Source organism: Pelophylax lessonae (genome assembly GCF_965119305.1).
Source record: "Pelophylax lessonae genome assembly, chromosome: 1".
Lineage (NCBI taxonomy): Eukaryota > Metazoa > Chordata > Amphibia > Anura > Ranidae > Pelophylax > Pelophylax lessonae.
Genome location: NC_138768.1, coordinates 719,613,794 through 719,626,334, shown reverse-complemented (window position 1 = coordinate 719,626,334; position 12,541 = coordinate 719,613,794). Strand labels below are relative to the sequence as shown.

The 12,541-nt window shown below is 42.6% G+C and overlaps 1 protein-coding gene across 1 annotated transcript in view; it reads left to right on the top strand.

Moving 5' to 3' along the window:
• The window catches only part of LOC309549169 (uncharacterized protein), a gene marked incomplete at both ends in the record, with an annotated part of 85,013 nt that overhangs the window by 57,305 nt on the left and 15,167 nt on the right, over window positions 1-12,541 (top strand). Inside the window, 2 exons of the mRNA XM_082249269.1 lie at window positions 6,144-6,263; window positions 11,119-12,213. Of these exons, the coding sequence (XP_082105395.1) occupies window positions 6,144-6,263; window positions 11,119-12,213 (1,215 nt within the window). The remainder of the gene's footprint in view (window positions 1-6,143; window positions 6,264-11,118; window positions 12,214-12,541) is intronic.

Here is a 12,541-nt window from a genome sequence, read left to right as displayed (position 1 = left end):
ACATTGTGCAGGCTATGTGGAGCGGTCTCTCTCTCTCTGTGCGGGCAGCGGTAACTCTCTGTGCGGGCAGCGTGAAAGTGGTCACTCTCTGTGGGGGCTACTCTCTGTTTGGGCAATCATGTGGAGCAGTCTCTCAGAGACTGCTCCACATGATTGTCCCAGAGAGAATGAGACAGAGAGCCTGCCCCTTCCCCACACTCAGTACACAGACCAAAGAGACTGCAGGAAGATGAAGACTAAAGTCTTGGCAGTCACTGCTGCCACACTAAAGTCCCGTACACATGCAACGATTGTTGGCCGTATATTTTCGGCCAACGTCTGATCGGCTGATTGTCGGCTTGTTAGTATGATGCTTCCGACAACCGACTCAGACTTTTCGGCCGAACAAAATCTGGTGTGCATGCTATAAAATTTTTGTTGGCCGTCAACACAACGGCCGATTTTCGTGCAGTCAGTACCGATTTCGGCAGACAAAATTCAGATGAGCAAGACTGGGCATGCTCAGAGAGGAAAAAACACACGGAAAGTTAACCATCACATGACATCACTTCTGAAGTAGATTTTTGTTGGCCGAGAAAATTTGTGTGCAGTCTAGAGCACATTCCAACCAACACAACAACACTGGACAAAAGATGGCCGATAATCATTGCGTGTGTACGAGGCTTAAAGCTACTTGTGGAGTTTGGATCTTCTCTGGTGAGTGAGCACCACACCACTGGGCAAGCCAAGCAAGCAGTGTAGCCGAGAGTCACAGTTAGGCTCCGTTCACATGTAGGCGTTTTGGGGCGTTTTTGGGGAGTTTTTCTGCTCTAGGATCAGCTCTCAAAACGCCCAACAAGACAAATCCTATTTATTTCAATGGCCCCTGTTCACATCTGAGCGTTTTGATGCTGTGAGCAAAACGCCCAACGCTCAAAAAAGTACATGAGCTTCTTTTTGGGCAGATTACAGGCGTTTTCCATTGGTCTCTATTAGGGCTGCCACGGCTCGTCGACTACAAAAATTCGTCGACGTGCGTGAAAGGCGTTGACGCGTCACGTCACACGCCCCCTGCTCGCATTGCCGGCCGGGCCGCTACATTGATTGGGGTCACTGCAGGCTGCACTGCCCCGCCCCCGGCTGCGCTCCAGTCCAGAGTGTCTGTGATCGGCATGGTGTCCCGAAGGCGAGCGACGCTCTACACACTGAGGCAGTGATGTGGTTGCAATGCTCTGCAGGTGATTGTTGTCACATTTTTTACATTTGTTATAAGGGCGGACAATGACTTTACCATACAGAGAAGTCTCAGTCTTTGTTCTATGAAGTGTAATAGAACACCATGTGACCCTCATTTTCATCTCTCATTGGACTCAGCTGAGAGTGATTGCCTTAGACTGGTCTTTATTACTTGTCAATGGACTATGTATGGTGGATTTCCTGCGCATTTCTAGCGATTTCAGTATTTCAAACACAACTCCTGGGTAGGCAGTACCCCCTCCCCCCCTCAGTCACATGGTCCCCCCAACATGATATATATATATATATATATATATTTTTTAATATACAAAATGTTATCGTCTCTTTAAAGCAAACCTATCCATAGAGATGCATGGAGACTGTCATCCCCAATCCACTCCTGAAGATGCAGGTTGTCTGGCTGTCACAATAAGATGATGTATATGTTTCCTATGTATATCCTGTCCCACATAAAGGATACCATGTATTAAAGCAGGAGGATAAACATGACAGCCAAGTAACTAGCATAACTGGATCACTTTTCAGAGGAGTGTAAGTGCCTGCTGTAAGTGCATACAAGCCTTTGGGCTCACACGGTGTGCTGTGCTTTGGCTGCAGTGCTGGCACTTTTCCTTAGCCGCAGGCCCTTAGACTCTTTTAGGTTGTGCGTTTTTGCTGCATTTTCTGAAATTCCACCAAGGAAGCAGCATGCAGGATTTTTTGTGCACTTTCAGAACATGCAGTAAAAATGTGCAGTCTAATAGGAGGTCTATGGGACTGGGGGTGACATGCAGGAAGGCTGCCAGTACACCAGCATTGCAGCCAAACCCCAGCATGCCAGTGTGAGCCCAGTACATAGTATAGGGCAAGGTACTGTAACAGGCTGAAAGAAAAATCTTTCTCTGCAGTGAAGGGGAGGGGGAGGGAGAGGGATTTGGGAGAGAAAGGGAGGGAGGAGAGGTTACACTCACTTACTTGGACGTTCACTCACTGGAGCTCTCTATCTGTTGAGCTGACAGCTTAGTTTGAACTTTCCCGCCCGCCCCACACATTCTCCACATTCTCTTCACCGACTGCACTCGGCTGATCGGAATGTGGGCGGGCAAAGAGAGAGAGAGAGGTTCCAGCCTCGAGTCTAGCAGCTGTTCCTGTGGAGGAGGGAGGGGCTGGGTAGCTCCTTCGGTAATGCAGTCACTCAGCCCTGTGACAGAACACATCGCTGCCTCTGCCTGCCTCGCAGTCCTGGATGGAGTTACTTGTGTACAGCCGCACTCGGCCAACTCCGGAACTGCGCGTGCGCAGTTCTGAGCTGGGGACACAGCGGCCTTTTTTACAAAGCATCAGAGCAGCCCAGGGGGAAAATGCATCCCTTCCCCCCGGCCCAGTCCGCCCCTGGCAGTGTGCATGAGCCCTTACTGCTCATTCTCATTCTAGAAAAATATCCCTTCTAGTGTAATTTAGTCATGCCTCAAGTCAATTTTACCGTCTTGGACCGCATTCACATTCCACCAAGGGGCGGCGATTGGAACAAGCAGTTGCTCCAGAGGGAGGCACGTTGGATCCAGACTCTGGATGCCACCAAACGACCGGGTTTAAACGAGTTAGAGAGCTTCAGACCTTTTCTACAAGGGTTTAGCTCAGGCAAGACCGATTAAACTTCTCCCAGCCCATCCCCCCCACGTTTAGTTCATTTCATTTCATTTTATTTTATTTTAATTTATTTTCCTTTATTTCATTTCATTTTATTTTATTTCATTTACACATATATATTTATTTTTTTCTTCTCTCACTATTTGTAATGCTTTTCAAACAACAGAGCGAAAATATATATATACATATTTTTTGTGGTTCAATAATCTTTTATATGGTCAATAATTATTGTCTGCATGATTGTTATTATGGTTTTCAAATGTTTGCAATAACTTTTGTTTTTTCATGTTGTCATGTCTGTTTTGATACATTGTAGCATGCATATGTGCTGCGTTACCATCTGCATTCTGGAACCATGGTGCATGGGTGTTTATTACATAGGACAGGCATGTCTCTAGCCTGGTTCTAGGGGATGCTCACTCTCCCTGGGGGGTTTTTTCATCCCTTTTTATTCCTCCTCCCCTTTGTGATCCAAGCTCTTTCACATATTTTTTCATATTACAATTTTATTTTTGTCCTCGGTACACTGTTATGACCATGTGCAGGTTTTACAGTGTTGGTTTGGCCCCTATTTTTCTGCGCCTCCGGTCCGGCACATGTGGGCCCCCACACTTGGATGGATTCCAGTGGGGGGCCTGAGTGCACTGCCTGGCGTGGTCTGAGCTTCCTCTACCACTGTGTGCGGTGTTCCAATTTGTGTCGGTGGTAATTTAGCCCTCTATTCTCGTTCCCCTCTGAAACCGGAAGTTGACGATGACGTCACTTCCAGTGCGCCGTGCGCACCAATTCCGGTCCACACGCGGGAACGCAGCTACTTCCGGGTAGCGCGAACCCGCGGGAATGCAAAGAGGGTGTGAGTACTCACCACGCCTCTCCTTGAAATAGAGAACGCCAAGACCCACCACGGTGCCTTATCCCCATGCTCCTCCATGTTGTATGAGGTAGCCAGGGGTTTGTGGAGCTGCGATACACCAGTTTTTTTCTTGTTGGCCTTTCGGTTTCTCCATCGGGATTTGTCCGTGTTTAGCCTACACTCATTGAAGTTTTCCACTCTTGGATGCCTGTAAGTAACATTTATCGTTTGGGGGTGTTTTTCTGTTACTTTCAGCCAGGCATTATTGCTTGCTGGCTGAATTTACAAAAAATCCCCCCTTTTTTGTTTCCGCCCCTCTCTCTCCTTCTGTTTTTAGCTTTTTCAGCTTGGGTTATTGGGCTACTACCTTATAGGCATCACCCCATATTTTGTCTTATTTTGGCCTGCTCTTAATAATATATATTTTTTATCATTATTATTTTTAGGCACCATACATTAAGGGGTACTCCTTTTTGTCGATATATACCCCGTGGGCCTAATGGATGGGTAGACTATGGGTGCCAAACCTCATATCCGAGACAGCCCTTGAGCCACTCCGGTTCCTCTTTGGGTCAACAGTGACAGGTTATTGTTCCTTCGTTGAAGCTTGGATCTTCATAGCAACTGCAATATTTGTTGCTACGAGGAGGTATTGGTGGGTATTTTTCTGTACATATATGCCCGTTTTCTTCAACTATTACATCCATGACCATGGATTGGAGTGTTGGGTGGGTGACGCATTCATGCTTCTAATGTATTCTTACACTGTTTTTCCTTTTTTGTGTCTGTTTGTTGGCATTTTTTTGAGGTAAGAAAATAAAGGGATTAGTTCACATATCCCTGACGAAGATTGGAACTAAAAGTTCAGTTAATCACTCGAAACGCGTTGGATGAACGCTCTCCCTCGCCTTGGGTCCTATGCCAGTGCGGGAGGGAGACTATATCCCTTGCTTTCTTACACATTTCTGTATTGCATTGTTAGGATGTATGTTACATGATTTTTGTGATCCATGACCCGCTGTGGTTTTCCACGTTCGGTTATGGAATCTCTATATCTGTGTATTCATGACATGATGTGTTTCTTTTAATCCAATAAATACATTTTATTTATTGTTTTTTCATGAATTATTGCCTTAAAAATCCCCCCCTTCTTTTCAGAGGAGATCAACACTCTTTAGTGTTATTTTTATGTACTGACTATTTGGGATGATGGCAATTGTAGGTCACTAATCATCTGGGACAAACTACTGTAGTGGATTGTGTCATCAGCAAGACTGATAAAATCGGCTCAACAGAATGGTTAGCTGTCTCAATGATGCCAAGGACCAAGTAGACAAATCATTGCGAGAGACAGCTGTTTTAGTCCATGTTGGGAGTACTATTTCTGAAGGACCTTCAGAGCCCATTCCGCAAACAAGCGGCTCCCATGCGCATGGGTGGGAGTGACGTTAGCGCGGCCATTCATATTGCCAAAGCCCGCAAACCTGGAGGAAACACCGGGGAAGATGTCAGCTGTGAGCGGGCGCCGCTGAAAGGGCTTCGTTCTAAGGTAAGTATTTCATAATGAGCTAGTATGCGATGCTAGCTCATTATGCCGTTGTCTTACAGTTTTTTGGTTTTTTTTTCGTCCGGGGGTTTACAACCTCTTTAAAGAACGAGGCTGTAGGTTGAAGGGAAGGAGCTCCAAGGCTATTTACTCTATTTACTTTATTTAGTGTTGCTTGTACTTTGCATAACAGATAAACAACATCAGGCTGTAAGAACTGAATGCATGGCTAGAGTCTTGGTGCAAGGTGGAATGATTTAGGTTTCTGGAGCATGGGGCTGACTTTCCATTAGGTTATGATTTGTATTCTAATGTAGAGTTGTACCTGAATGGAAAGGGAATGGGTTTTGCTATGCTGGGTTTATGGTAAGGTTGGGGTAGTATTTAAACTAGAATTGAAGGGGAGGCCAAGTTAGAAAATTATGTGGCAGATACATTGGAAGGGGCAGACACTACTAGAGTGTAAAATAGGAGAAAACGAGCAAAGAGTTATGATAGGTAACGTCAAATGCCTTGTTCAAGAGTTTGGAGATTTCTTTAGTTATTAATAGACAGAACTAGGCTCAAATGACATTGGATTAGATATACAGTACTATTTCTAAGTACATGGGTTTAATACAACTCTGGAGTCTCTTTATATGTCAATATAATTCTCAGCAAGGGAATCACCCCTGTGGGGACTTCAAGATGAATTCAATGTTTGCATGTGATTCAGTCCATAGCATCTGCTTATAAAAAAAAAAGAATGTATTTCGGATGAAAAGACTTATTTATACGATGGCCCTTTTTCACATCTTCATAAATAAATATTGATTTTATCATCATTGTACAGCATTGTCAATATGTCAAGTAAAGAGTTTTAAAATTTAATTTTTTCAGATTCAGTCACAGGTTGCTGATACTTTGAATCTAAGCATCAGTGAAATTGAACGTGTTCGAAGTAATCTTTTAATGGCTCCAATGACCATTGCAATGGAAGAAGAGCATGAGGAACGTCAGGTGAATTTACTAAAATAATTGATATATATCATTATATCTTTTAAATGTTTAACACACAAACCTTTTAAACCAACCTTGAATGAATAAAAGAGAAAAACCTTGTGGTGTTAGCTGCTGCATTAGTTGAAATCCTCTGTCCTCTGATCTCCCCTTCATCCCTGCAGCCATAATCTTCCTGTAATGCGGGGGTTATTACAAGCCAAAGGACCTGTCATTTGCACTTATCAAGAGTGGATTCAGGAGTAGGCTCCTCCTACGCCACGTGAGTAAAGTGTTTCGCCCTGCCCACTAGATTTAACCACGCCCCATGTGTGAGGAGAAACATCAGGGCATTGCTTCACTGACTGGGGCCATATCCAAAATTCACCCACACAGGTTCAGTCTACTTTTTTTCAGTGAGACCTGCTCACCTAAAAAAGTTAGTCTTACTACTCAAAAAGGAAAAAACAGGTATGCTTATCCTTTTAAATAAAACAAGACGTCTATCCCGCATAATATCTCAGTATGTAAATGTGAAAGCATTATTTTAAAAAATGCTAAAAAAATAAATAAATAAAAAAAAATTAAAAAAATATGTGCAAAATAGCAATTTCTCAATTCATTTAATTGTGCAAAAAATAAGAATCCAATCCACAGTGCAGATTTCCAGCAATGTAGATAGTTATATGACCGTGATGGAAAGTGCTTTCTGTGCATAAAACAATTTACCAATTCATATGTATATAACTTAGTCCATTTGTGCAAATAGTAATAAAGTCCTGTGCAATTCCACAACAATGACAATCAGTACATGACCGTGATGAAAAGTGCTCTCTGTGCATGAAATTGATGACCGCTTTGCTCCAGTGCTCTTGGGCAACATATAGCAGCTTACCAACAGCACAAAACAGCAGAACATAAATGCATGAGAAACTCTCCCAGCCGGCTTAAAATGCAGCTAACCCCGCTTGGATCCCCTATAAAAAACTTGATCACTTCTCACATTCATAGAAGCAAACAATCACAGCAGTAAGTTCACAAATGAGAACCATACCACAAAATCAAGCGTCCGGAGAATGCAGTGACGTCAGTCCTTCTACTGCCCACTGCTTGTGTCCTTGACTGTGGCTCAGTTGGCAGCTAGAGGAGGGACCAGCTGACACAGCCCCACTGCACACCTGCACTGTAGATATTATGAGCTGGCCTACATGATTCTAAAGAGGTGTGATCCCTTGACCAAAATGCAGGTGCAGAAAGGGGAACAGCCCCCTAGTGTGCAGTCCTATAGCATTAAAAAAAATTTAAGAAAAATTATTTATTTTTTAGCTACCTAAAGAATTACGTTTAAAATATAAATTTTTTTACCATACTTCTCTTCTGGGTCACAGGAATGCACTTACTTTTGCTCCCCTGTGACCAAGAATCAGCCGAAAGTGGGCTAAAGCCCGCTGTCAGCTGCATCACAGAGCTGCTCCAGGCTGTGGAAGGATGTTGGCCATATTTGTCAGGATCCACTCAGCAGCCTGATTGACAGTTGGTTCAGCCTCTCAGTGCATGGCTGAGAGCCAAAGCCAGCTGCGCCTGCCCCCTCTCCAGCCCAGCACTCCAGGGAGCACTGGGCAGGGGAGAGCGGTGACTGATTGTCAGTGCTCTCAGCTCCGAGAAGACCGAGAACCAAGCAGTCAGAGGTCATGTGATCGCTCCGCTCTCAGGCTTTGAGTTGGCGGGGTACAGCTGCTGTATCTCACTGATATTGCAGCATAGAGTATGTAATTTTGTTTTTTTTAGCAACCCCTAACATCTCCATTAATTGAGGGGTTTAGGAATTAGGTTGCAAAACGTACGTTTTTTTTCTTTTCAATGATTTTTATTGAAAGTTTTCAGCATACAAACGTGTGTTATAACAAAACAGCAATAATTGAAAAACGGTACGAAACCGTATAACAGTCCCAGTGGTCAGGTAGTACAGTCCGGGATAAACAAGCATAAAAATACAGTAGGAAACTTATTTCCCAGGAGGGAGACCTTGCGAAGTGAGGGCTCAAGGACTCCCACACACGTGGAGATATAGAGACGTCCCCCCGCAATGCGTCAGAACTCCAACAAACAATATCAGCCTTCGCTAATTGATAAACATATAGGCTACTGCTAGATAGCTGGGCTGAAACCAACCTAGAAGATTAAACCACGGCCGATGACCACCGAGAAATCCTCAGCAAAAAAATAAAATAAAAGAAAAAGGCTGCTGAGAGACAAATATAGCGGATAAAGGAAATGGAGAAGAAAGAAGAAATGGAAAGAAAAGGCGAGAGAAAGAGGAAGAAATGGACCCAACCCCGCCCACCGGACCCCCACCTCCAGACCCAAGCGGACTACTTATTCGTTCCCAGTAAGATAATTGAGCCAGGGTTCCCACACTTTGTCGAATATGTGCATCTTATCATCCAGTTGAGCCGACAGCCTCTCATTCAGCATTATCCAGGATAGTTTGTGTCTAAGTTGCTCAAACCGCAGGACAGGAGACCTCCAAGATCTAGCAATCGTAATTTTGGCCGCTGTAAAAATAAATGTTATAAGTTTCCTTTGCGCCCTGGTTGCCGTGTCCACCTTTCTGCCCAGTAGGGCCTGCTGCGGTGACTTAGTCAGGTTTATCTGTGTAAGAGAGTATATACAGTTATACACTCTGATCCAGAAACGTCTCACTTTGGGGCATTGCCACCAAATGTGGAACATAGAACCAACCTGGCCACAGCCTCGGAAACACTGAGGAGACGCCCCGGGCACAAAGGATGCTATCCTGGTCGGCACCATGTACCAACGCAGTAGTACCTTATAATTAGCTTCTATGATTGAGGTGTTAATTAGGGATCTGGAGGCCTCCTGAGCCATGGCATGCCAGTCTGCCAAATCAATGGTTTCCTGGACGTCTGCCTCCCAACGCTCCATGTATGGGAGTTTCAGAGGAGAGTCCGTCAACATATTGTAAATCATTGAAATATAGCCCCGCAATTTGTCGTGTTTGCGACACAAAAATTCCATAGAAGTCATGGTGGTCAGGTCAGAGAGGTTAGAGAGAGAACGCAGAAAATGATCAATTTGAGTGAACCACGTACGTTTTTTTAATGTTTCTTATATCTATAACATAATTTTTTTTTTTTTTAATTCTCCATTAGGCGTTACTATTCATTTGAGTAATTTTGAGTAGCTAAAAAGAAATTGGAATACATTTGGGGTTGGATCTACTAAAGGCAAATAGGTTGTTCCCTTAGCAAGGCAATTTGCCTCAGAGCTTGGTGAATGAGGTGAAGCTCTGTTTACTTTCATTGTTCAATCATGTATATGCATAAATGCATCTTTTCTAACTTCCCTTGCATATGATTGGGTATTCTTTGCAATTGACAGTTCACCAATCACCACATTCAGTAAGTTCTGGGCAACTTCTCCTGCAAAGTGAACAGCCAGTTTGCCTTTAACCACTTCCCGCAAACCAAGAAGTGGTTGTACCGGGGTGATGCCTGTAGTTGCAGGCATCGACCCAGTACAGTTTTTTAGAGCGGGCGGTCGGCTTTCTAATGATAACAACCGATGCGGTTCAGCAGCAGCTCGGCGGTTATCATAGGTAGCGTTCCGCCTTCCACAGCTCTGCCCGGGTCTCCCATCCCACCGGATTTGGCTTTGATCGGGTCTCCAAACAAGTAACCAATGTCACTTCCAGTTTACTCCGTTGCCAACGGCACCAATTTAAAAAAAACTGACAGTATTCAATAATGCAGATTTCTGCGTTTTTGAATACTTTAAGTGTTATTATTGCTTATTATGTTTACATTCCTTGTGACAGCAATAAAAGTGATCATATTATTATTATTTTTTTTTTTTTAAGGAACAGAACAGTGAAAAAATAAAATAAATAGGGAATTTTTTTTTCTAAAAGTGCCCCTGGCCCTGTGAGCTCGCACACCAAAGAAAATGCATACGTAAGTGGCGCCCACAAATGTAAACGGTGTTCAAATCACAAATGTGAGGTATCACCGTGATCGTCAGAGTGAGAGAAATAAATCTAGCAAAAGACCTCCTCTGTAACTCTCTAAACTGGTAACCATTAAAAAATTAGTAAAGCGTCGCCTCTTGAGATTTTTAAGTACCGTAGTTTGTCGCCATTCCACGAGTGTGCACAATTTTAAACCGTAACATGTTGAGTATCTACTCGGCGTGACATTATCTTTCACAATATACAAAAATATTGGGCTACCTTTACCGTTTAGTTTTTTTTTAATACAGTGAACTGTATTTTTCCCCCAAAAAAATTGCGTTTGAAAGACCGCTGCACAAATACCGTGTGAAAAATAATTTTGCAATGACCGCCATTTTATTCTCCCGAGTCTTTGCTAAAAAATATATACCGTATTTATCGCTGTATAACACGCTTTTTCCTCCTAAAAATGGAGGAAAAAGCAGCATTGCGTGTTATACGCCGATATAAAAAAAAAAAAGGCCAGGATGCAGCACCGCGAGGTAGAAGGGGGCGGGCGGCCCTCGAGGAGAAGGATGGACGCGCTGTCATCGGAAGTCCCGAAAGTCATTTGATTTAAAAAAAAAAAATGTTCTGAGTTCAAAGCTGTTTATTTTAAATTTCAGCTTTTTTTCTGAAATTTCTCTCCTAAAATTTAAGTGAGTGTTATACGCCGGTGCGTGTTATACGCCGATAAATACGGTATATATAATGTTTGGGGGTTCCAACCAACTTTCTAGAAAAAAATACTGATTTTAACATGTTTACAACATGTCTCAGAAATAGGCTTGGTCCTTAAGTGGTTAAAAAATTAACCCCTTCATGCGTATTAAAAATGTATTTATGTTATTTATTTTTGTATCTTAGATCAATGATATCATCTATACAGAAGACAAAAGTCAACAAACTGAAAGTACTGTAGAGAAAGATATGGGAACATCAGAATATTCAGGTACACTGGATTCACCTGAAACGTTTTCAGACAGTGATGAGAATTCACTTATAACTACTGACACACAGCAGAACTATGATCTGCAGCAGATGAATACAGACAACTGCAAACCAGGAGAATCAAATGTTTCATTGAAAAATAATGGAGTCCACCTTCGGAACTTCTGGAAACAAGATTCATATACTGAAGAAGTAGACTCTGCAAATGTAAGCACATCTGAAAGCACATTCAGTGACATTGAAAGTGGTCCACTGTGCAGTACGATGAAAAATATTGAATTTGAGGAAATTATACAGGATGACACACTACGTATTATGGACCTTATTCAATCCCATGATTCAAATTACTTTAGTCATGAGTATGTGGAAAGTGAGCCAACACTAGAAGAAATAGAAGATAATGAGAGCACACCTGAAAAGGGAAACCTTAACACATTGTTTAAAAGCATACATGAAGAAACAGCAGGGATAAATAGTTTCTCAAGTGAAACAGATCAAGCAGAAATCCCAGACCAACCTGAAAGTAAGGCTCATAAAGCTTTAGGACAACTGCATTTTTATGCCCAGTCCTTAACTTCTGAAAATCTCCAGTACAGAGAGCAAATCAACAGGCTCAGAACAGAAAAAACCTCCCTTCATGTACAATTATCCAGGGCCGAGCAAGATTCAGAGGTGTATCGTCATAACTCACAAGCTGTTTCTGACAAATGTGAAGAACTTCTTGAACAAAGGAAACAAATTCAGGATGAAAGAAACCATCTATGTTTTGAGAAGAAGTTACTGGTGAAAGAAGTAGAGCGGTTAAAGGAAGAAAAAGAGATGATACTTAAAGGCTTGGCAACAGCGAATGCTGAAAAAGAAGAGCTAATAAAAAGGGTCGATTCCTCAAAGAAAATCGCATTGTCGTATGCTAGAGAAAAGCAAATGATACATAGCTTGTGGAACAAGACATTGATGGAAAATTACCACCTCAGGAGAGAAGTAGATGAAAGTAGAACCCAGCACGTGAAGGTAGGGAAAAACGCCTAGGGAAAATCAATTTTCAAAAACTTGGATCAATGAATGGTCATTTTGATTCAGTTTTCACATATTTTAATGTCACAAAGCATCCCCTTAATAGTTTATTTTAGAGGGAGGAAAATACTTTTTGGTTTGTAAAGGAGCAGTGTATTTCCACTTTTGCGGTCAGATTTGAGAAACCCCCACTGTTTTTTGTTCCCATTCTCACTGCCTAAACATCATTTAAAAAATATATTTCTACTCTTTCTAGTTGTTTCTTTGCAGCAGCTTTATACATAGAGCTACAAGCAGCTTGGATTTGTTCTGAATAGCTTGTATT